Genomic DNA, 25853 nt, shown 5'->3' with positions numbered 1-25853 from the left:
AATCAGCAACACATTTGACATACAGACCATCCCACAGCACTCCATACTCACATTGCCACATGTTCATACTCTCATACAAAGACATACATGTACTCACACACTTCATATACTCTCCCATAGACACATCAATACAGATACTCACTCATCTACAACCTCATACTCATATGCATACCCACACTCAGCTGTACACTGAGCCCCCACACCTTCACATGTACATCCACATTCAGCCATACACCTTCACATTTATGCATGCACACACAGACTCACACATCTCACCTGCATACACATACTCTCACCTCTGCACGCTCTCATCCTCATCCTCTCAGACCCCCACACTTTCACACACACACTTGCTCACACAGGCACACTGACATACACCACCACTCTCACACTCACTTCTGCTCACTCGTACTCATCGATTCTCATGCACACCCTATCACACACCCACGAAGGAAGGAAGACAGAGCAGAACAATCCTTGGGGAGAGGGTACATTGGATCTGGTCCTCACACATGCTCACACACAGGGCTCTGAGCTCTTTCCATGACTCCAGCTTGGTGTTTTAAGTGCAGCACACCTTTCACAGGAGGAGCAGGCAGTTTCCTCCTCTGTTGCCTCGATGTGTCTATCGTTTGTACCTACAAGCAAACACAGCCTCCAGTAAAGCTCTGTAGACACTGCACTTGGAATTTCCAGGTCATGGAATCTTCTAATGCGGGAGGGAAGGACAGACGCACCTGGCTCCTCTGCTTCTGATCCCGTCGTCTTGTGAGACGCACACAGGGTGCTATGTTCAAGCCAGCGATGGTCAGGGCTGAGATCCGGCTCTCGATGTCCGAAATCTTCATGCAACAGGAAGGCAGGGTCAGTAAATACAGAAAGGAAGGAAGAATCTTGGTTAAGGTGTTACAGACTTCCAAAGAACAAGCCTGCTTTGATGTATGCTCATTCATACACTCAATTCTGTTTTTCTTTTTGGACAAAGTCTCATGAATCCAGGCTGGCCTAGAACTTGCTGTGTAGTTGAGGATGACTTGAACTCCTGATCCTCCTGCCTCCGTGTCCTAAGTGCTAGGAATACAGACATGTGCCACAACCCCTGGCCCTTGCATTCATTCAGCGCCTACCAATCACTGGTCTATCTAATGCTGTAAGGAAAAGACAAAACACAGGAAATGCATAAATTTAAGTTTCTAGTTTTACAGTTCTAGGGTATGTCAACAGCCCTGTTAGAGTACGCACAGGGATAAATTGAAGGCCTGGAGCACTATGGGAATGTTGGCCCAGAGCCACCTAGGTCTGAGTGACCAGAATGTCTTCTGTGGGATGAGGATGTTTGTTCTGCAGAGGTCCTGGGACCTTGGTCCTCAGGGAGGTGCTGCTGAGGTAATTAAAAACTTCAAAAAGTGTAATAGTGGCACGAACGGCCTGCCCCACAGGGTGGAGCTCCACGAACACCCGTGGCTGGGGAGGTCACAGGCCCCACGGGAGAACCTGCTTGCTAACTGGACGCAGCTGTAAACTGCCTTCTAAACACCCATCTCTGCATCCACAGTTACTCCAGCTTCCACCTCTCATCAAAGAAGCTTCTGTTTGCCGTGGTCAGTGGCTAATGGAGACTCATGACTGGCCAAAGTGCAGAGCAGGTGACTCTGGAGTGCTCCGCCCTAAATGGGATGTCTGTGTCACACTGCCCACACCCTCACTCAGGGGCACTGCAGAAGGGGGTAGGAAGAGTCTCTGGCCTGGCTGTTTATGGGACAGCATCTCTCACTGGCTTGGAACCAGACGATTCACTTAGGCTGGCTGGCCAGCAAGCCCCAGGCTCTCTACCTCCCAGGTCTCTACCCAGGGTCTCAAGCCTGTCTCTGCCTCCTCAATTGTGAGATTACAAGAATTTACCACAATGCCAGGCCTTTTCCTTCATGTTTTTAAATTGGGATCTGGGGATGGGAACAGGCCCTCGTGTTTGCAAGACAAGTACTTCACCAATTGTGCCGTGCCATCTCCTCAGGCCTGGCCAGGATGCAGGGTTAAAGTATAGGGACAAAGCAGGCAGTGGCAGTGGCACATGCCTTAATCCCAGCACTCAGGAGGCAGAGGCAGGCAGATCTGTGAGTTCAAGTCCAGCCTGGTCTACAGAGTGAGTTCTAGGACAGCCAGGACTACACAGAGAAACCCTGTCTTGAAAAACAAAACAAATAAAAAAGTAAAGACAGTACCAACATTAGGGAAATGTACTGAACTCCTGCTGTTTCTCTCTTTTTAAATAATTTACGTATGCATTTATAAAGTGCATATGGGGTGCACATGCCATGGCACATGTGTAAGTCAGAGGACAACTTCCTGGATTGTTTCTCTGGTTCTTCCCTTCTATCTCTACATGGAGTTTCTGTGGGAGACAACTCAGGTTTCCAGGCCTGTGTGGTCAGTGCCCTTCTCTGCTGAGCCATACTGCCCCCGGCCCCGCCGTGTCTTAGCCTAGAGAAACACATGGAACGCCCACCTTTTTCTTTACTAATGTATCTTGAGCCAGCATCTCATGTAGCCCAAGCTAGCCCCAAATTTGCTCTGTAGACAAGGATGACTTTGAACTCTCAACCTTAATCCTCAATGCTGGAATTACAGACAAGCACCAGTTGAGGTAGGTTGTGTGTAACTAAGACATGCCTAGTGTGGGTCCTATAGTAGTCTGTGAGTAGTAGACCTATACCAAGTCCTTTATAAAGGAAAGAAAATGGTGTGGCTTCCTGAGAGAATACCCACAGATCCCAGCTGGAGTCAGTGGTTTAGCCTATGACTCGCTCTGATCCATGAGGGACAAGTACACATGTACAGAAGTGGCAAAGAAGCATTTCCAGAATGTAGTAGATGACAGTGCTCCATGGAGACGGCTGTATCTAAGCTCTGCTCCTCACCCACAGCCTGAGAAGTGTACACTATCTGTTCATTCCTTTATTTACCCCCTTAAAAAGATTTTTTTGAAGCCGGGTGGCGGTGGCACATGCCTTTAATCCCAGCACTTAGGAGGGAGAGCCAGGAGGATCTCTGTGAGTTCGAGGCCAGCCTGGTCTACAGAGTGAGATCCAGGACAGGCACCAAAACTACACAGAGAAACCCTGTCTCGAAAAACCAAAAAAAAAAAAAAAAGGTTTTTTGTTCACATATATATTGCTGCCTCAGGGACCAGCCTCTAAGACAGCACTCAGGGTTCGAAGGGAAAATCTGCAGCATTGGCATGTCCTGGGCTTGTCTATCTGAGGAGGGTATTAAAAAGACACTCACACATTCTCTTGATCATTTCCTTCTTTACTCATCAGCCTCTTCTGATGGACTTGCTGGACTGCATTTGGCTGGGCTCTCACAGCCGTACAAAGATGTATTTATCAATTGTTACATAAAGTATTTCCTCATTCAGAGGTCCCCAACCTTAATCTACATGTCTTACTGAAGGGGAGCATCATATGCCTCCATGACTCTTGTCCTTCACAATACACAAGAATACAAGAGCCCCAAGTGTGCCTGAAGTGTCCTGTGACCAAGGTTACAGGAGGGCTGCAAGGTCCCCTCAGCAAAACAGTTAATGTTTTCCACAAGGATTCTTAAAGGTCAAAGTACTTCTAAGAAACATCTATTAATTCTAATCTCTATCCCATACAGAGATTTTGCTAAATTCCTACAGAGTACAGGTAACATGTTTTTTCATCTCCCTTATATGATTAAAAACAAAGTCATCCCAATATCCCATATACATTTATTTCTAAGTAACTTATTGTAGGTCATCAGAATATAAGTAGACAGAAAGTGTCTTTTTACAGACAACTCTCTTGCTGGCAGGGCGTATACCAGGCTGCCAAGAAAGAATCAGTCATTTTTCTGTCTATCTTGAGAGTTAATCTTACAAGGAATCCTAAAGGAATCACAAACCTAAACTTTTGTACATAAAAGACAATCAGACCTATAGGTCTTTAGGGTGTATACCCATCTGTCACCAGTTCTTATATCAGGAGAACTGAGGGCAGGAATGGGGACAAGGACACCGAGACCCATGTCTGTCTCAATTAAGGATCAAGAGAATTAGGGCCAGCCTGGCTGCTGGAGAATTCAATGGTTCCCCTTTAACCATTAAGCTGAGCTGTTATCTAAAGCAGCTTCTAAGGTGGAACTCAAAGGTCTTGACTGAGAAAAACATATCTTTGTATATACTTTTATTCATCAAGGCTCTGTATAAGCTAACATCATTATCAATTAGAAGGTACAGCTAGGGAGGAAGTCATCTTCATAATAATTTGTAGGTAAAATTGCCCAGAAGAATGGGATGTTTCCAATGAGGTAAACACATTACCTTACAGGCAGTGGGGAATTTCCCCACACCCAACTCAACCATGCCAGATATCAGAGAACGAGCAACAGCAAGCACCCAAGGTCATGGCAGGAGCCAGAGACATTCTGGGGTCTGTGATCTTGGGGGATCTTGTCTGACCAAGATTTATCCATCAGGGGGTTGCCTCCTGATGGCTTGACACCCTGAACCTCAACCACCACCTGCTGCTCCTCTCATACGGCCTCTGGTACACATACATACACGTGTACTTTGTGTGGGTTTGTGCACGTGTGTGCAGGTGCCCATGGAGGCCAGAAGAGGGAACCGAATGCCCTGGAGGTGGAGTTCTGACCAGTTGTGAGCATCTGACATGCGAGCTGGGAGCATCTGACATGGGAGCTGGGAGCTGATAAACTGAAGCTCTGCTATGGGAGGGAGGAAACCTTTTCTATTTCAGGAGAGCTTTGAGGGCTGCAGAGGTGAGCACTGGTTAAGAGCACCTGCTGCTCTTGCAGAGGACCTGGGCTTCGGCGCCCAGCACCCACATGCAGGTTCCCAGGTCCTCTGCAAGGGCGGCCATGCTCTTTGCTGCTAAACCATCTCTCCAGCTCCTACCCCATTTTTGTTAAGTGTCAGGAGTTCTTCCTTTAGGCCAGACAACGGTCCCTGGCTCTCGTGTAGCTTTGAGTCGCTGGTGGGGAAACAGTGGGGAGTAACCCACAGTATGAGAGCGTGGCCTTGTGATGAAATGGGAGGAGACCAGCATGAGTGTGCATGTGTGCACACGTGTGTGTGCAAGTTTGTGTATATACATGTGTGAATGCACATACATGTATGCACACGTATAGTAGATGTCAGGGGTTGATATCATGCACCTTCCTCAATCACTCTCTACCTTACATTTTCAGAGAGTATCTCTCACTGAACCTAGGGCTCATGGATCTGAATAGGTTGGCTGGTCAATGGACCTCAGGGAGGCTCACACCTCTGCCTCCTCAGCACTGGGATTACAGGTACCTGTCAGCTTGCCTGGCTTTCTGTGTGGGGGCTGGGATCTGAACATGGGCCCTCGGGTTTTAGTGGCAAGCACTTTCTGGTTGAACCATCTCCTCCACCATTAGCGTAGGTCTTAAAGGAAATCCAAGACAGATAATATAAACTGAAGCTCTGCTATGGGAGGGAGGAAACCTTTTCTATTTCAGGAGAGCTTTGAGGGCTGCAGAGGTGAGCACTGGTTAAGAGCACCTGTTGCTCTTGCAGAGGACCTGGGCTTCGGCGCCCAGCACCCACATGCAGGTTCATGGCCATCCATCATTCCAGTTCCAAGGGATCCAATGACTTCCGACCAATCACGCACATAGTGCACATACACACATGCAGGAAAAATACTCACATGTATTTAAAAAAAAAAAACTTAGAGAAAGAAAAGGTTTGCTAGAGTCTTTTGCTATAGGTGGCCACCTCGATGCTAGCCTGCTAGAGCTGATGGGGCCTGGCAGGCACCATGACTTTGAAATGTGTCTATGAAGTGGGAGCTTCCTGCTTCAACCCAACAGAGAGGAGGGGGCTCACCTGGAGCTCAGCATGGTGCACCTGTGCTGCAGCTGCAGCCACCTGGTCCTCCAGGTCTGCCAGCTCCGTCTCGCCTGTGCTGCTGTGGATGCTGCGGGCAGCGTCTTCCAGCTCGCTCAGCTGTCCCTCCAGCCCGTACACGGTGCCCGCTGCCAGGTACACCTGTGGAGACAGTGCAGCTCTGAGCCCAGTGGACAGGGACTGGCTAGGCTCTTTGAGGGGCGCCAGTCATCAAGGGGCCAGAGAAAACTGGGCTCAACACTGGGGGAGATGGGAGCCCCCGCTTATGAACACTTCACACTTAGGTGAGGGCAGAAGCCTTTGACATCTCTCCTCTCCTCCAAGCACAAGGAAAGTCATTTAGGAAAGTGGACAGCGAGCCAACGCCAGCAATGTGAACTGTGAATCTGTCCAGGGGCTTATCACAGGGACTATCCAGTGGAAGTAAACTCATGATGGGATTATTTTGGAATTATGTATGTGAAATAGCCTGTTTAAGCATAGCCACAGACAAAGATTAAACTGGGTGAGATTGGAAGTGATGGTGGCACCGGTGCCATGCCCAGGATCACTCATTTTACCAGGAACAAGAGGAATGCGCATCTTCACCCCAGGGCTGGATCTACTCCAAACTGACCCCATTATCTGCTAATGTGTTTTAAAAATTATTTTTATCACAGCCAAGACAAAGCAATAGGAACAGATCTGAGCCCTCAGCCTGGTTAAGTGGTCATGTTTTTACTTTGTGTTTTCTCAGTCTGCTCTCCTGGCACTGGGGGAGGGGACACAGAGGTCTGCACTGAGCACAGTTCAAGTGATGGGCTTGAAGGGCTGCAGGAGGGTCATGGTAATGGTGACATATTTACTGAGCCAAGAACTAAGGCAAGAGAGCCGTAGGACTTATTTTTTAAAATTCCACTTTTTATTTGTGTGTTTGTGTGTGTTCACATGCATGTGCCAGAGGGTGTGTGTGTGTGTGTGTGTGTGTGTGTGTGTGTGTGTGTAGGTTAGAGGAGTTGTGTGTAGCTTGCAGGAGTCAGTTCTCTCCTTCCACCATGTGAGTGCTAGGGATTGAACTCATATTGTCAGGCTTGGCAGCAAGCCTCTTCACCCACTGAGTCCTCTTGTGCACCATGATGTAACTCTTGGAATGTTCAGGTGACTCTAAAGATAGATCCAGTTGTAAGCACTGTGCTAAAGATGAGGATGTTCTGTGTCTTCTCTGGCCTCACAGCTGGGATGAGGCAGAGCCTGGACGGGAGCTGGGAAGGGCTGGGGCAGGTCCTACGCCTTTACCATCTCTACCCTGTGGTGCTGCCAGCCTCCATCTCTGTTGGAATATTATCAAGTTCCACGCTTCAGCCCTCGGATCCAGACGTCCTCCTGCCACACCTGGGTTGTGCAGTGGCTCTGTTCCAGGCTCGCCACAACAGAAGTCAGCATGCCACTCCATAAAATGTTATTCTACCTTGCTAAAAAGCAGCCCTCTTGAAAGTCACCCAGGACTGCTTGCTTAGCAAGGTGCATGTTGAGAGTGAACAGCGGTTACTTTGGGTTATCTGCATCCTCTTCAAACTGGTCACTGATGCCTGTGACATGCCTCTCCCGGATGGGCTGCTATTCAGGGAGTCTTTGCCAGAATGGCTGGAGAGATGTTCATTATGGATGGGCTCTGTGGTCAAATTCCTAGGAGAAAGAGCACCTCAAAGATTTCTTTACTGCAAGATTCTAGGAACAGTGTGTGTGTGTTTGTGTGTGTCTGTGTTTGTGTGTACATGTGTGTCTCTGTGTGTATACATGTGGAAATCAGAGAACAATTTTGCTGTCATTCCTCAGGTTCTTCCCATCTCGTTTTTTGAGACAGCGACACTCATTGGCTAGACTGGCATGTTTGTTTCTGCCTCCCCAGTACTGAGGATTGAACTCAGGTCTTGACGTTTGTAAGGCAAGCACTTACGATGGGCCAGCCCGACTACATGTAAGATTAGAAGCCATCTTGTCACCAGGCCAAATTAAGTTCATTCCTGTTTTCTGGGTCTTGACCCATTTCCTGGAATTTGACTTGCTCTACACCCTATGGAATTTAACTCACTTCTGACCTCCACCCTGATAAGATGTTCTGCCAAGTTCCTACCTAACCAAAATTCCTCTGAAAATCCCCCAACCCTTGGAAGTCCCCTAGCCTTTTGCAGTTTTGGGGCTATGAAACCCCACTTCCCCTATGTTTGAGGTTGACCTCTTAAATCCTGAATTTAGGGAGAGGCAGTCACCAGGTTGGCTATATTGTACACATATAATAAAGCTTGATATAAATGTCTAATTTGGGTGGTGGTCTTTACTCTCATTCCATGGGATTAACACACCCCACTGAGCTATCACCCCAGCCCCACCATCACCCCAGCCCCACCATCACCCCAGCCCCACCATCACCCCACCATCGCCCTGGCCCACCATCACCCCACCATCACCCCACCATCACCCCACCATCACCCCACCATCACCCCACCATCACCCCACCATCGCCCCACCATCACCCCACCATCACCCCACCATCACCCCACCATCGCCCCACCATCACCCCAGCCCCACCATCACCCCACCATCACCCCACCATCACCCCACCATCGCCCCACCATCACCCCACCATTGCCCCGGCCTCACCATCACCCCACCATCGCCCCACCATCACCCCACCATCACCCCACCATCACCCCACCATCGCCCCACCATCACCCCAGCCCCACCATCACCCCACCATCACCCCACCATCACCCCACCATCGCCCCACCATCACCCCACCATCGCCCTGGCCCACCATCACCCCACCATCACCCCACCATCACCCCACCATCACCCCACCATCACCCCACCATCGCCCCACCATCACCCCACCATCACCCCACCATCACCCCACCATCGCCCCACCATCACCCCAGCCCCACCATCACCCCACCATCACCCCACCATCACCCCACCATCGCCCCACCATCACCCCACCATTGCCCCGGCCTCACCATCACCCCACCATCGCCCCGGCCCCACCATCGCCCCGGCTCCACTTCCAGGAGTCTCCTATGTATGGATCTCAATTTTCACAGAATGAACAAACCACCCCAATTTATTGGTCCCCATAGCATCTTGTTGGACTTGGCTTCCATGAAATATACCTTAGAGGACCAGTAGATGGTAGCATTTTTTCCCTTGCTTATGAAGGGCAGATAGTTACCAAATAACTGCAGTGGCTGCCATGAGTTTTGGGGCCACCTCCTCTTTAGAGCTTTGGGGCAGCAAGAGAATCTTGGAAAGGGCCAATGTCCTCTGCTCCGTCCTGTTTTCAGTGGCAGAGCTGGGCATTTCTACTGTGTCTGCTGCCACTGGTTGTAGTACACGGACAACACGAACTGAAACTAAAAGGAAATTGGGATAGGTACGTGTGTGTATGTGTGTGTGTGCGCGTGCGTGCGCGTGTGCGTGCGTGTGTGGCAGGGGGTGGAATCAAGGTTAGTAAAAGTTGCCATTGTCTTAGAGCAAAGTAGATGAGCCAGGTCCTCAGTTGGGGGTGGAAGAGCTGACTCCTCTGTTCCATTCACTCACCTGAGGAAAATCTTGAGGTGGCTCACCCTATTGCTCACACTACAGGTCTGAGGATGGCTGTGTGGCTCACCCTATTGTTCACACTACAGGTCTGAGAATGCTGTGCTAGCTGCTCTCTGTGGATCACTTCAGATCCATTTCTATCCTTCACTTCTCTGGTCTTCCTGTTTGGCTGACTTCACGTGATGGCTAGGTTTTGTTTTTTGTTTTGTGAGATTTATTTATTTTTATTTTATGTGTATACATGTTTTGCCTGCATGTACATTAAGTGCTCCATGTGTGCACAGAGCAGAGGACAGAAGAGGGAGTCGGATTCCTTGGAACTGGGGTTATAGGCAGTTGTGAGCTGCCATGTGGGTGCTGGGAATAGAACCTAGGTCCTCTGGAAGAGCAGCCAATGCTCTACCTGCTGAGTCCTCTATCCCAGGCCCTGGTGGGTACTTTTAATTGTCAGCTTGATACAGTCTAGAATCACTTGGGAAGGAAATCTCAGTGAGGGATTATCTTGATCAGTGGGAAGACCTGCCCACTGTGGGTGGCACCACTCCCTAGGCAGGGATTCTGGATTGGACAAGAGTTGAGAAAGTGAGCTGAGCACCAGCATGGATGCATTCATTCACTGCTCTCTGCTCTTGACTGTGGATGTCAGGTGATGGGCTATTTCAAATTCCTGTACCATGACTTCCCCACAATGATGGGCTGTAACCTGGAATTGTGAGCAGAATAAACTCTTTCCCTTAAGTTGCTCTTGCTGGGGTGCTATCACACCAACAGGAAATGAGGTGAAGACACTGGTCTTTACGATGCTCATGGCCATGTCTCCCTGGTCAATAGGCGACACCAACAAGAAGTTAAAGGCAAGGGAGCATTAAAGTCGTGTTGGGAGCCCACTCTCTCCGGTTCTAGCTTCCACTGGTGGAGACACTCTTCCAGGCTCCAGCACTCCTCAGCTCTGGTTGCACCACCTAGGGGTGGTATGGCTTCCTCCATTCCTATTCTTTCAGCCCTCTGGTACCTCTCAACTTTGCCCATATCTCAGTTAACAGTCTCTTTTCAAATCTCTCCTCTCCCAGCTAGACCCCTGTAGACACAGCTGGACTCTTCTTAGAAGTAGTTGTAAATCCCAGAGACCCAGGTTTTCTGCCCAAGAACTGAGCTCCCAAGTATGCAGCTAAGGAGGGTGAGGGGAGCCGTGAGTGGTGTAGACTTTAGGGGAGACAAGAGCAGAGTCCAGAGCTAATGCCGCTGAGGCCCTGGGACTCTAAATTTCCCTGGTTCTCCTCTCATCAGGCAAGTTAACAAGCCAGTGAGCAAAACAGGCGATTAGACACTAAGAGGGGTGTTTCCGAGTTCTAGCTGTGTAGCCTCCACAGCCTTAGAAGCATTTCCAAGGGCGAATATTCAAAACAGAATGTTCTCTTTTATCTGAGAGTCCTGTGCACACAGGCAGAGAGGGGTGAGGGATGAAATGCACTTTTTGCAGTGCAGACCAACAAAAGCCATGATTTAATTAAACCAGCTGCAGCCAGCCCTGCCTTTTCCTGCTGTTCAGCTGAATTCCATCCTAGGGCTGGGGACCACAGGGCAGAGCGCATCCCTCCCCCCCCCGTCTTTGATCTGCTGGATTAGAGAGATGCGGGGAAGAACCTTTCCTACTCTTACTCAACATCTTATAAAATTCAAAGGAGCATGGGTACCCTTCTCTTCTGAGGTGAGAGGTGAAAAGCTGGAAGAAGGTGGAGTAGGGGGAGGGGGAGGGAGGGGAGAGGAGGCAGGCAGTTCATTCTGGAGAATGGGACAGAGCTGGAGTTGGGCTGAAGAAGGGAGTGGTTGGCTGCAGACCCAGCCTAGAAACTACGTATCTATCCACACTGGGGCTTCTGACATCCTGCATCAGTGGATAAGTGGACACATTTTGAACTGAAAATACTAGTGAGCCCTCCCCACCCCAGCAAAATAACAACATAATCATTTTCTGCCATGAAACTGCACACAGGCCATGTAGTTTCCAATATTGTTTTAGAAGAAAGAAAGGTGTGCTGTCCTTGTTCTAAATAAAATGAGAAAAAAAATTGACTACTGTCAGTGTGTGTGCATGCGTGTGTGTGTGTGTGTGTGTGTGTGTGTGTGTGTGTGTGTGTGTGTACATGCACGTGCAAGAGGGCAGCCTGGGGTGTTACTTCTCAGTTACTAGCCGCCTTGAATGTTGAGACTGGGTTTCTGACCAGGAACTTACCCAGCTAGGCTTACTAACTAGCAAGCCCCAGGTGTCTGCCTGTCTCCAGGATTACAACATGCCACCATGTCTGGCTTTTCTATGTGAATCTGGCATATATAACTCAGGTCTTTTTGCTTGCACAGTAAACACTTCACTCATGGAGATATTACCCAGCCCTGAACCGAGGTGCTTCTAGTAGCTACCTTCGTCCAGCAGTGGAAGGACTCTATCTGGCTCTCCACTGGGCCACACTTTTGTATGTGGTCAGTTTTCCACATACTCCCCTCAACAAAGATTCTTGGTTGCCCACATTTTAGTGGAGGCTCAGAACCATCTCCCAGACTCACCTGTGAAGTTTTTAGATCAAGAACTATCTAAAGAATCCTGCCCAGTCCTTTTGACTGGAACCCTATCCCTGACAGCGGATCACCCACATTTCATTAGGTTTCTGTCTTCCTCTGTCCCCAAATGATGCCTGCACCACCCTGGCCTGTCTTCAGCAGGAATCTGGTTAGGTTTGTTTGATCATTCCTTAAGGTTTCTTTGGGCATTTTCTATCTCCTCACCCCGATGCAGAACATTTGTTTAACTATGCAAAGGTGTGTTGCATTTGTTTAATTACGTAAAGATGTGTTGCTGTTTTTACCTTGCCTGCCTAAGGCACCTGATTGGTCTAATAAAAAGCTGACCGGTCAACAGTAAGGGAGGAGGTGTAGGTGGGACTTCTAGGCAGGGAGAGTAAGTAGGAGGAGGAACTTAGGCTGGGGGTTAGGGGAGTGAGGAAGAAAAAGAGATGCCAGGGGCCAGACAGACAGACACAGAGGAAGCAGGAAAGGACATACAGAAGGAAAAAAGGTTAAAAGCTCCAGGCAAAATGCAGATGAAGAGAAACAGGTTAGATGAAATTAAAAGAGTTAGTGGGACAAGTCTAAGCTAAGGCCAAGCACTCCTAAGTCTCCGTGTCTTCATTTGGGAGCTGGTCGGCAGCCCAAAGAAAATTCCAACTACTCACCCCCTCTCTGCTCCTCAACCATCAATTCCTACTCACCCAGGTCTTATCAGGGGCTCAGTCTCTTCCCCAGCACATGACTCTGTTGCCAAGGTCTCTATGCCTACCTGTCACAATGTCCTACGAAAGCCTCGCTCTACTTTAGCACACACCACCGAATATTCTTTTCTTTCTCCATTTCTGTGTCTATGTGTGTGCACATGTTTTGCACGTGTGTGCAAATACACACGTATGTGGGGGCCCAAGGGTGATGTCAGCAATCACTCCTCCATCGCGCTTCTACCTTATTCACTGAGGCAGGGTCTCTCAACCAAACTCAGAACTTGTCAAGATAGCCAGTTTTGCTAGCCAGCTTACTTGGAGACCCCTGTCTCTGCCTTCTGAATTACAGGCTGGAATTATGTGTACGCTACTACATCTACCTGGCATTTTGTGGATTTCTGGGGATCTAAACTCCTCACACTTGTGCGACAAGCACTGTAGCCACTGAGCCAGCTCCCCAGCCTCTAACTTTTTTCTTTGGCACCCTCCCCACCCCCAAAGCCTCACTAGGCACTGACTCCCTACATCTCAACTCCCCGCAGAGGACCACCTTGGAAGACATTCAACCTGCATGCAGAAGGATGGAAGCATTGGCTGGCTGTGGAGAAGTCCAGGTCCGAGATGCAGCTCCCCCCGGGGAGTTCTCTGCAGCATCAGGCTGAAGCTGCTCTGGCTTCTTGCCTCTTCCCTTCCCTACGCCATCCCTGCACCATCTTCCCTAAGGAGAGGAAGTGACCTGGCCAAGGTCTATAACACACAGAGCTAGAGTCTCGCCAGGTCCAATTCCTCATACAGAAGGCACCCTTGGGACCACACTGCAGACGCCATTTCCCAGCTAACGTAATTGATAACGAGCACAAAGCACAGAGGGTTTCCTCTTAAGCTTTGCTCCCATCCCCCTTTCTCATAGTCACTTGCTGACTCCTGACTTCATCCTTGCTTCTGGGAAGCCCTGCCGCAGCCTTTCCCCAAGGACACACTAGCCACAGAGGGGGTTCACGTCCTTGCCTGATTTGGGAGCACCTACTGTTCTCTCTCCTTCACACACGCTCACCCTCACTAGCACATTCACACCCTCTTACGTTTTCTTCCAAGGACGTCAGCTGCTTGTCCAGTCTCACTTGGTCTGTCCCAAGAGGAAACATCCCCATGTCTCTGTCAGTTGGTACTGGGGGGATCTCCCAGGGCCCTGCAGACTCCGCAATCAGCTCCTCGGTAGCATTGATGACCTTCAGGACTTCTGTGGAGATGTTGCAGAGAGAAACAGCAGAACACTTCTGTTTGGTCCAATAACAGAAGGGGACAGAAGACAAGAACAGCACATTAACAAAGACACAGAAGTTCTACATTATCCTGGCACCCATCATGAGGTCAAGTCTGTAATAACATACATACTTACACTCTCACTCTCTCTCTCTCTCTCTCTCTCTCTCTCTCTCTCTCTCTCTCTCTCTCACACACACACACACACACACACACACACACACACACACACACACCCCTACTGAAAGGGTAGGATGTTAAAGAAATCTGAAGAGATAGCTTAGTGGTTAAGAGTACTGGCTGCTCTTAACAGGACCAGGGTTCAACGTCTAGCACCTACATGGTAGCTCACAATCATCTGCAAAGTTTCAGGGGATTCAATGCCCTCTTCTGACTTCTCTGGGCACAGGCAAAACATTCATACACACTAAACAGAATAAATCTAGAAAATAAAAGAATTTACATAGCACCAGGGAACCTAGAGGAGGGCTGGTGTGACTCGGTTTTGATTTGGTGACTTACAGTGAGAATAACCCCAGGGTCACAGGGATGGAGGGAGTAGGCAGAGCTTGAGGGGAAGCTATCTGTGCTTTGTCTTTATTATCAATTACTTTATTTCCTAGATGATATCTTATTTTCTCAATATCACTTTATTCACAACCATGTGAAATAGCATCTACAGTGTGGTCCTGAGGGTGGCTTTCTGTATGTGGAGTTAGGAGACCTGGCCAGACTCTAGCTTTATCTATTATGGGACCTTAGCCAGGCCACTCCTCCGTTCTAGAACTTATTGTAGTCATCCATACAATGAGAGTACCAACAAAGAACTCTTCTGAGGCTCGGTAGGTGCTGTGTGCTAGCTCACACATCGAGCTCAAGCCGGCCTCTCTTGTTCTCCTCTCTCACGGTAAACAGGAAGCAGTATTTCCTAGCTTCCCTTGCAGCTATGGCTGGTCCTATGACAGATCACTGAGTCTAAAGAGGAGGCCAACTACTTTTTAGAGAAGTCCCCCCCCCCCGTATATGTTGTGCATGTCTGTGGGTGTACATGTGCAGGTGTGCAGAGGCCCAAGGTTGACACTGGGAATCTTTCTTGACCACATGCTCGCCACCTTATTCACCGAGGCGGGGTCTCCCAGTTGAACCCCGAGCTTTCTGACACTACCAGTTTCTCTGCTCGGCTTATTCTGGGGATCCCTTGTGTCCAGCTTCTGGAAGCTGGGGTTACAGGAAGGTCACTCTGTCCACTCTTGGGCATTCGAACCCCAGTCCTCACATTTGCTGTGTGTGTGACAAACATTTTAACCACTGAGCAATCCCCCAGCCCCCAGGCTTGATTTTGGAAAAAGCTGCTCCTTGGAATGGATTCTACTTCGGATCCTGCCTCATTAGAGGAGGCTTTGGGCAACACTTCCCCTTCAACAAAGGCAGCAGAGAGTTCGGAGGCGAGAGCTTTGAGTGAAGGGGTGAGGCAGTGAAGGAAATGCAGCAAGTCCTTGCCCTCCTGGCCTGCCTTGACCCCACCCTGACTGCCTGTCACTAACTCACTGTCCTGGCCCTCCAAGGTAGACTTACTTGCCATGCAGCGTGAGGTGGGTTTTCTCTGTTGGGGGAGGGGGCCTCCTATTTCACTTGCCAGGTCAAGGGTTTAAAGACCTGGACCACATCAGAAGGAAGTAGACTCCAGCTGAGGAAAATGACCTAAATCAAACCAACACCAATAGTAATAACAAAAGAAATCCTGTTGTTTGGAGTTCCAGTTGATGCCCATGGGAAGTGCAAGCTGGAATCTATGTGCAACTCCCCTGTTGATGACCTGGAAGTGGCCGGTTTCCTTGGACCTGGGGTGGAGGTGGGAGTGGGGAAGTTGAGCTAACAGGGACTTAATGGACTGTCCTTAATGAGAGGAGCAGGCCACCTGACCCAATCTCTGGTCACTCACTGGCTTGGCCAGAGTCACTGGGGGACTTCCACAGCTAACTGCTCCTTGTTCAAACATCCTGTCCCTGCCTGGTGTAGAGTGACCAAGCAAGATGAAAGTTTGCCATAAAAGTTATTCTCAGCACTGGATAGGGTTTTGATGAAGAGGTAGATGTTCAGGAGTGGCCGGCAGGGAGCCCTGTTTTCAGCAGGAATAAGAAGCTAAGGGCTTCTTTAGCATCTGTTATACACAACTCTGAAGAACAGGCTGAAGCAGGATTTGAGAGCCCAGAAAGGTGCATCATTCTAGCCACCTACATCCCTCCAGGTGCTAATTATAAGATGGATCAAACTCAACTGTCTTGCCATCAGACAAGGAAGAGGCAAACACGTGCAGGCAGGTGGTCAACTCATGAACAGGGGGCTCCTCAGACCAGGGAGGCTGGCCCCACAGACACTTGTGGTCACAGGAACAACAGTTGGAATAGAAATTGCACACAAATGTGTACCCAAACCCAACCTTTTAGCCATCAAAGAAGTAGAATGGGACAGAAGTGGAACAATGAATGTATTGTGGGCCCGGTACATACCCATGATTCCCCAGAGGAATGCAAATGAAATCCCAGCACGCCTTAGCTTAGGTGAGGCTGGTGATTTAGGGTGCCTATTCACCAGGAGATGTGTCTGCTGGGAGGCACACTCTCGGAGCCTCCAGGACCGATGTCACCTCTGAGAGCCCAAGTGTTCGCTCCTGGGATTCAGACTATGTTGCAGCCCCACAGAAATATCAAAATTCACCATGTCTGCCACACAACCAATGTGGCAGAGAAGTTCACACACAGGATGCAGAGGTGACCTGCAGGGAGAGCCCTCAGCAGAACCACAGTGGCATAGGGGCAGGACGGCTGGACACTCTGAGGCCTCTCAGTCTCAGTCATTCATTAATAAAGTAGTAAAAGAAGTTTGTGGAGATGCTGCATCCTGCTCACCCACAGATGACAGCGAGGCTGAGGCTGACCTGTGAGAGTCACATAGTGGGGCCTCAGGAGATGGGTCAGGTAATGAATACCTGCCCTACAAGTGTAAAAACCTAAGTTCGATCCTAAGAAATCACTTAGGAAAAGTCAGGTGTGTAACCCCTACTGGGGAGGTGGGGACAGGCAGATCCTTGGGGCTTAATGGGCAAGCCCCAGGTCAAGGATATACTCTGTTTTAAAAAAAAAATCAGGGTAGATAGGACCTGAAGAAACACACACACACACACACACACACACACACACACACACACACACACACACGAGAGAGAGACAGACAGACAGACACAGAGACAGAGACAAAGAGAGAGACAAAAATACAGAGACAGAGAGATGCAGACACACAAAACACACACACACACACACACACACACACACACACACACACACACACACACGGGGGCAGGGGTGGTTCATTCTTGGCACCAGATATTTCTATGTATCTGCAATCCTTGCAAATAGTGACTTTGCTAATATCATTTCATAAAGAAAGAGGAAAGAGCAATTTGGTTTCCAAAAAGGAAGCACATGAGACAGAATTCAGAATAGTCTAGTAGACACGTCCAGCCTTCAGCCTTCACCCTACAAGGCGGATATTTTCATCCCATCTTTAAAGATGAAGGCACAGAGGAGGAATGTGAGCCTAGAAATCCTGGTCCCCAAAGCCTGTGCCCTTCCCACCATCCCACCACTCCAGTATCCATGGGTAGAGGTCCCTGGACCCAGTGTTTGCAGGGCTGTGACGCAGGGCTGGAGAGGCAGCTCGTCACTCGTCAGCTGAGAACTCTCACTGCTGAGCAGCAGCACCTAACCGGTGGTTCATAACTGCCTGCAACACCAGTCCCGTCAGATCCAACACCCTCTTCTGGCCTCCACGGGCAACCAACACATATATGGTGCACTTATGTACCTGTAGCTACTCACACACATAAAATAAAAACTAATTTAAAAAATTCTGAGGGGCAGTCAGGTCAGTGAGCAAAAGATGAACCAAAGAAGGGCCAAGGGGAGGGAATCCCGTCTTTCTACAGCCTCCACCAGCAAGGCCAGGGCGAGACCAAGCCACACAGCACAGCTGAGAGCTATCCAGGGATGCACTCCTGGCCTGAGCCCACCAGTGCTGAGCGGCACACACTCACCACAGTGAAAAAGAACGCACACCACAGCAAAACCTAGAGCCAGAGTCTGCCCATCGCTTTCTGCCTCAAATTACAGGTGCTGTCTGTGAGATGCTCTCAACTGGCACAGCAACAAGCAAGAAGACTGGTCCCCAAATGCCTGAGTTTCACGGGTGTCTCCTTTTCAAAGGTAAGAAAAGACACTCCACATGTCCCCACAAGGAGCTGAGAGAATGTGTGTTTCAGTTCTCATGAACATAAGGGCCTGGGCAGTACCTCCAAAAACCCATAAAAATGCGCTCCCCGACAGACCCATGCCTCTGAAGAGACTTCATGAAAGACGGAAGTACAGAAATGTGTGACGAAGTTGGGACACGATCTTAATAAATTAGCACATGTAATAAGCAGATACAACCACACATATCAGAGATCAGAGGAGAGCTGACCTCTAGGAAGAACTGAGGGGTGTGTACAGGTGTGCATGTGTGTATGGGTGCACGTGTGTGTGTGTGTGTGTGTGTGTGCGTGCGCGCGCGTGCCAGAGGACAACCTTAGCTGGAGTTCTTCAGGCACTCTCCAGCTTGTTCTTTTTTAAAAATTAAAAAGATCTATTTTTAATTATGTATGTGTGTGTGTGTCCATGTGTGAGCATGTGCACATGAGTGCAGGTGCTGTGGAACCCACAAGGGGGAATCAGAACCCTTGGAGCTTGAATTACAGGCAGTTGTGGGCCACCAAATGTGTGCGCTGGGAACCAAACTCAGGTCCTTGGCAGGAGCAGTACACATGCACTCTTCACCATGGGCCAATGCTGCGGCTGCTATCCTTGAGCTGGCCATCTCAGGCAGGGGAAGAGCAGGCAGGAATTGCTTCCCTGGCCCAGTAGGTGACCGTGGCCAATGATCTGTCTTGCTTGTGTGTGACAGCTGCTCTGTCACCTGTGATTGAAACTGATTGTTAAGGTTTCTGTATCGCTCACAGTGGCCACACCACCACCAAGGTATGTGCAGAAACCCAGGGTGGCTGAAAAGTCACCCTCTATATTCAGTGGGTAAGGAGGTGGCCAGAGCAGCCTGGGTGACCTTATTACTTCCCAGACTGACCCTTCCTGGGTATCTTTGCCTGGCCCTTGTTCTGTTCCTTCCCGGGCTCAGTTCAACCCACTTGGCCAGAGGTTCTTGCCATCCAGCACCCATCCTCCGGACTTCCTGTCTAAAGTTCCTCATCTCAATTCTATAGCTTCTTCATGGAAACATACCCACACCTGCCTGGTTATCAGGGTGAGTTCACCAACCAGGAAGCAGTCCTCTTTTACCCACAATGCATTACAGCTCTTAGAACATCCTAGTGAGAATTCGCTGAACAAATGTACATGAGTGGGGACTGAACTCCAGCTTTGGGTCCCCACTCCTTGTAGAAGTTAGCCATCTCCATTTTCTTGTTGCCTCTGCTTGCTGCTGGGGTCTGCAAAGTGGGGTACACATTCATTCTTTTATCAGAGTCTGAGTGCGTTCTCCTCCCATGTCCCCCACACCCTTCCTAAACAAGTGAATAGTGGTTCCCATTACCAATTACCTGAAAACAAACAACAACAACAAAAACCCCAAAACACAACAAAAAAACCATGATGGCTTAATTCAGCGAGATGGCTCAGCAGGTAGAAGCTTGCTGTTTAACCTGATGCCTTGAGTTGTTCCTTGGGACTCACACAGAGAGAGCTGATTTCTGCAAGTCTATCTCCACATGTGTGCCATGGTGTGTGTGTGTGGGGCGGCGGCACCGCACATGCCCCCCCCCCCCACTGCGTGTTAAAAAGCCTCACAGCATCGTTTTCCCAGTTAAGGGTGGGGAATGATTAGGAATCATGAAATAAAATGATTTACATTTAATATATTTTAGGCTCTACTTGTGGAGTATTTCCTAATACCTCACGAATTTAGTTACTGTGGCCTTAAAGCACATACACAATGTCTTGCTAGGCAATCCTCTCCAACCCTCCCTTAATTTTTCTAAACATTTCTACACTATTTTTGACTTTCCTCCATCAGATGATTTTGATGTTGGGAGTCTTCTAGGGATGTTAACATCTGGTTTGATTTCCTGTTCTGAATTACATTGAACTTCTAACCTAATTTTGGAAGAAGTCATCTCTAAGCTGCCTCTCCTTCCAGCACATGGCTCCAGTTCTCAGAGATCTGCAGTTTTCTTGCTAAGTGTTAACTTCACATTTTTTCTTTGCTCTTAGTATGGTTGGAATTAACCCCCTTTTCTTCCCTCCATCCTCCCAGTCCTCTTTGAGATTCATATGCAATCTTTAGTTCACAGAAAAAAAATCAATCATGGCTTCATTAGAAACTCTTGAAATGGGGGTTCAATGTAAACCCCTATTGGAATACATTGCTAGCTGGCTGGAAGTCACAGTCTGCCATAGCCTGGCAGCTTTCTCCAAGCTTGGCAATATGGAACTCCTTTCCTCCCAGCAAGCCTTCCTACCCTCTCTCTGCCCTTGTCTAGAAGCTGTCTCTAAACCAGATGCCTGATTCATCTTTAGCTTGACCCTTGCAAGGCACAGATCCCTGCTAAGAAGACCTGTGTTAGGAGCTCCGCTGTAGGACCCTACTGCCACATACTAAGCCTTATGACAGGAGGGTGCCACTTAATGCAAATTAGGGTTTGTCCCCAAGCTCCCCAATCCTATATATTCCTTATACTCTGAAATAAAGTTGAGCTGATTCATTGAACTCTGTCTCCCAGAGGGCTGTCTCCATTCATGCTCTCGGGCCACCAAGCTTTCTGTCACCCTTTCTGCCTCTTTCCCCTCCTGGACTGACGGCCAGCAGGCCAAGAGGGGAAAGGGGACTCCCACAAACCCCAGAGCTACTTGGGCCCGACTGGGTAATTACATAAAGGGTAGGGTGTGGTTGGTGAGCAGACCGCCATGAACAGAGCTCTCCTTTGCACAGGAAGGATTTACAGACTACCATGACGGGAAGGATTTGCCATTCTGTATTCACATGAGTCCAGGGTTGCTGTTCTCACACATGCACTTCATGTGAAGGTTCCCATCGGCTCCACCCAGGAGCCCAGCTGCCCCAGGGACCTTCCTATTTCTTCCAGTTGTTTCCATAATCCTTTCTACAAGCTTGGAACTCTAACTCCTCTACCCTCTCACTTTCAGAAGACAAGATAGTCTTCTAGTTAATGCGGGGTGGGGGGTGTGTGACAGGAGAAGGCGAGAAGCAATAGAGAAAAGGATGAGGAAGAGGAAAAGATGGAGGAGGAGGAAAAGAGGAGAATGAAGAAGGGGAGATGGAGGAGGGAACGAAAGGCATGGGGCACACCGCAAAACCTCAACTTGCCAGGCTCACACTCATCACCTTGATCCAGCTCTAGAGGCACTGTCCATCTGCCTTCTGGACCTCAACTTCCACGTCCCTAAGGCCCCCTGCTGGTGGATACTTAGGTTGCTTCCAACATATGCACAATGCCTGATGAACTACCCTAGAATTCATCCTGGGTCAGTGCCCCATTCTTCGTAAGATAAATGACTGAAGAATAATTCCTGAGTCCTTGGCCATGTGCATTTAGATTGCTCTGGGTACCATGTCACCACACTGCTAATAAATGCTGACACCATTTTGTGTGTGTCATGCTGCTCGCTTTCCTGAACTCTCACCAACATCACTTACTGTTATTTTTAATCATCCAGTGTGTCAGTCGAAAGGGGCCTCACTCTACTGTAACTTGCATTTAAAATTCATTTCAAGATATGTTTTACTTTATTATTGTTGCTGTGTGTGTGTGTGTGTGTGTGTGTGTGTGTGTGTGTGTGTGTGTGTGTATGTGTGTGAATATGGATGCACATATGCCATGGTGAACTTGTGGAAGTCAGATGACAATTGGCTTGCTTTGTGTTTTCGTAACTCAGAAAATATTTCTGTCTAGCTTTGCCCAAGGTGCTCCTTCCTTCCTGACCCTCTGATGTCCCATCATGCTACCTCCCCAGGGCATCTTGTTTTGGGGCTTCTGTGGAACAAGGGTTCCAAGCCAGGGATCTGAGGTTTAGCTCTCTCTGTGTACAAGCTCTGAGAGCGTGTCTGGTTCTCTCTTCAAATCCTCCCTGTCCTGTGCCTCCTTCTGCTGTGCTAGGATGACAGCTTTTCCAACGACCCCTGTGTTTCAGAGGGTGAAGGCCTGCGCCTGCACTGGAGGTCTGGAAAAGGTTTTTTTCTCATTCTCAGTCCATGTTTGCCTCAAGGGAAAACTGTTCTGAAGCCCCTATAATGGGGGACAGTGCCAGAACTCTGCCTATCTGCCCAGTGGCAGTCCCTCTGCCTGCCCCGCAGGATACATTGGGCATGGATGATGCTGAGTGATTGGAAACCTCACTTGCTCAAGCACTATGGGTAAGAGCTGGATGGCTAGAGTCTCTGTTTCTCTAAAGTGGAAGTTATACAGAATTAGAAATGAGGCATGTTAATTCCTTGATAGTAGTATCCATCTACCATCTAATACTCTGTTCACCCTTACGTCAAGCTAAAGGCATGCTTCTGACATAAAATGCCACCTGGTGTCTTCACATGATGGTGACTCACTTCACAAAGGCGAGGCACACTTGGATAGTGATACTTGAGATCAACAGCAGGGCGTCAACAAAAATTTCATCACCAGCACCTTACATCTGAGAACCCCAGAGACAATGGTCAATAGAGCTCTGTCTCCAGCATTAACTGGGATTCTAGGTCCATGTGGAACCGGTGGGCCATTTGTTCCTCCTTCAATAAAATGTTTTATGTGTGTGAGTGTTTCATCTGCACCCATGTTTGAGTACCACATGCCTGCCTGGTGCTCACAGAGACCGGAAGAGGGTATCAGGTACCCTGGAATGGGAGTTACAGGCATTGTTAGCTACCACATGAGTACTGAGAATTGAACTTGGATCCTTTGGACGATCCAGTGCTCTTAACTGTGAAGCCATCTTTCAAGTCCTGACATCAGTTTCTTATTAACTTAGTCAAATCTCAATGCCCACTACATATGTGGGAGAGGTCTGCTGGGCTAAGACCCTCCCATAAAAATAAAACACAACTCAGCTACTTGTGATAATAAACTAAGACGCCTTCAATTAAGATGTCCCAGAACAATGGATATGTAAATTGGTCTCTAATGCAAGAGTCTGCTAACTTGGGTCTTCAAGAAGCAGTATTGTAAATAATATTCCTATCAGGAAATGATAGGTGATACCACTGTCCATGGTAACATGTGTCATGACACATATGGGACCACAGAATTCTGGAGCCAGGAGGGTTCCAGAAGGAAGCTACTGTAAACTTGGGTATAGTAGGGCATGTGTGGGGGATTTGGCTACTGAAATGTTGCCTTTAGACTCAGGCCAGTCCCTGGCTTTTCTTTGAAGTACTTTTTCAGGAGTGCCACACCCTAGAGGTAAGTAGTTCCAAGAACCACCCCACCAGGATGTTCTCCTGGAAGCACTGGAATGGCCCCTGCCCAGAGCTGGGAAAGCTGGTGCTCATTCCCAGGCTTTAAGCACCACAGTTTGGAAGGCTGACCAATGGGGTCTGAGGGACCAGAGCACCACTCAAAGAAGCAGCACGACCCTTTTGTACAACTAATTGCCACAAGGTTTTGGGACTGACCCCAGGATCTACAAGCTTATTCTTCAGCAGTTTCTCAATCAGCACTGGTCCACTTACACCCAGCCAAAATGAACCATTGAGGCCAGCTGAGGGGTAAATCTACCTACTGCTGGGGTCTGACTCCAAACATGGCAATAAACCATGCTTTTAAAGGGGTTCTGCTGCTGTTGGGCAGGACCCAGAAACCCTAAGTTCTACAGAAAAAGTTGCATTAAAGTCACCAAACTGGCATTAGTATCACAGTCTTGCATGCCTGTAGGTCAGCTCTAGGGAAGCAGGGATAGATGCAACAGGGGGAGGTCCCTGTGAGGTCTAAGGTGTGCGTGTGCGTGTGCGTGTGCGTGTGCGTGTGCGTGTGTGTGTGTGTGTGTGTTGTAGAGACTGGTAGTGACTGGATCATGGGAGATGTCAGCTACATTGACCTTAAAAATGGGAACTTGGGGTTCGGCCCATGCAGTGCCCCCGCCACACTGACGTTCTGTACAGCGCAAAGGGCACCAGCTGTGGACACAGACCCCCGTCTGTGGGCTGCAAGGCGTTGAGCTCACCATTCTCAGCCCCAGCAGATGGACAGTATTTTGTGAAGTTGATTTTCCTGAAGCTTGTTACAGGGGATATGCTAATTAACATTTGCTGAGCTCCTGCTGTTCGCGAAGCTTACGCTGCATAATTCAAGCCTCGAAACTCTGAAAGGCAGTATGATTATCCCTGTCCTACAAACGAGGACAAGATGTGTTTATCCAATCAACACTAAAAACCTGGGCTGGATCCTAGGAATCAAGTTAAAAATAAGACAGACAGACAGACACAGTCTTGTTGACATGCTGAGAACAAGTACTGTGATAGCAGGGTAGCTGGGCTGCTGAGTGGGGAAAGGATTGGAGGGTCCGGGAAGGGTCAGGAACCATAGGAGACCAACGAAGATGTGAGGGTTGGTGGACAGGCAAGAAAGGACAACAGGGGCCTGAAACAGTAATGAGCCAAGACGTCAGCCTAAGTCGAGAGTTTGCAAAACAACAAAACAAAACACTCTAAGCCTAGAGCCCATCTCTGCGCTTAGATAATATTCGGTCTGTAAATCTGTATTTTTGCTCTCCAGTTGTCCTGCCTGCTGGGGGAAATGTATTCTTTTTTGTTGTTTTTAGGTATTGATTTTCATGTACTTAAAATGATAACTGGTTGAATCTTCATGAACTTTTGGTAAATTGGGGGACAGACTTGAACTCTGAGGAGCCTATACACTTGGGCGTGTAATTGAAGCTGAGCACGGCGGGAGGAGGGCCTTGCTACTCCCCCAGTGGCCCTTCCTTTCCTGCACATTATTCCTGGGAGTGCATCCGGCAGATAAGTGGGTGTGCCTAGAGGAGGTGATCCCAGTTGACTGGTGAAGGTGGCAGCATGCACCTCATCTCAACATGCCTTGCCACTGGTCCAGCGTAAGTTTTCCTTAGAGCTTTGGGACCACTAGGCTGAAAAGCCAACAGGCTATGGAGCCACTGTTAGACAGACATCATGTGACAATCTCTACTTTCCCCAGGGCCTGTGCTGACCATCTGTCATCACAGTGGTCCTATCTCTCTACAGCAGTGGTTCAGCTGGTTCAGCTGCCTAGCAGAGTAGGGAGCTCCTTCACACATGCATGAGGGGCAGGAGGAACCTGTGAGCTTCCATGGTGGACCCTTAGAATAGAGAAAAGACCTGAGCGACGAGTCTCTACTGGAACCACCTCTCAAATGTGAAACACAAGAGCCCTAGGTGCTAGGGGATGAAATCCTATTGGAGCTAACAAAGAGGTGGCCTGATACAAAGAGGGGAGCTCAAGATTTGAGGTCAGGGTTTGTGATGCATCCTCAGCCCTGACCCTAGATGCAGGCCTTGAAAACCCAGGCTCAGTTTCCCCATCTGCAAAATCAGCTGCAGCTATATCAAAGGGTTATTTAATGAGCTTGTCTGTTATCTAATAATCTAATTTATCAATCAATCATCTATTTATTGTATCTATCATCTACCAATCTATCATTACTATCAATCCATTATCTGTAGAGGGCACAAGGTCCTTGTGCTCACAGCCAAGTACTAGGGAGAGCAGGAGTGTTAAACAT

At 48.8% G+C, this 25853-nt stretch overlaps 1 protein-coding gene across 4 annotated transcripts in view; it reads right to left on the bottom strand.

The window, feature by feature from the left end:
* Positions 1-25853, bottom strand: part of Myrip (myosin VIIA and Rab interacting protein) — a 193738-nt gene that overhangs the window by 5963 nt on the left and 161922 nt on the right. For all 4 annotated transcript variants that reach the window (XM_052724427.1, XM_052724450.1, XM_052724435.1 and 1 more), the window contains exons 12-15: positions 13842-14036; positions 5897-6058; positions 738-842; positions 578-638 (exon numbers count right to left, since the gene is read on the bottom strand). In XM_052724427.1, the coding sequence (XP_052580387.1) occupies positions 578-638; positions 738-842; positions 5897-6058; positions 13842-14036 (523 nt within the window). The remainder of the gene's footprint in view (positions 1-577; positions 639-737; positions 843-5896; positions 6059-13841; positions 14037-25853) is intronic.

Source organism: Peromyscus californicus, unplaced genomic scaffold (genome assembly GCF_007827085.1).
Source record: "Peromyscus californicus insignis strain IS unplaced genomic scaffold, ASM782708v3 Scaffold_11__1_contigs__length_118956290, whole genome shotgun sequence".
NCBI classification, from domain to species: Eukaryota; Metazoa; Chordata; class Mammalia; order Rodentia; family Cricetidae; genus Peromyscus; species Peromyscus californicus.
The sequence above is the reverse complement of the archived record's forward strand: the minus strand, read 5'-3'. Positions and strand labels throughout refer to the sequence as shown.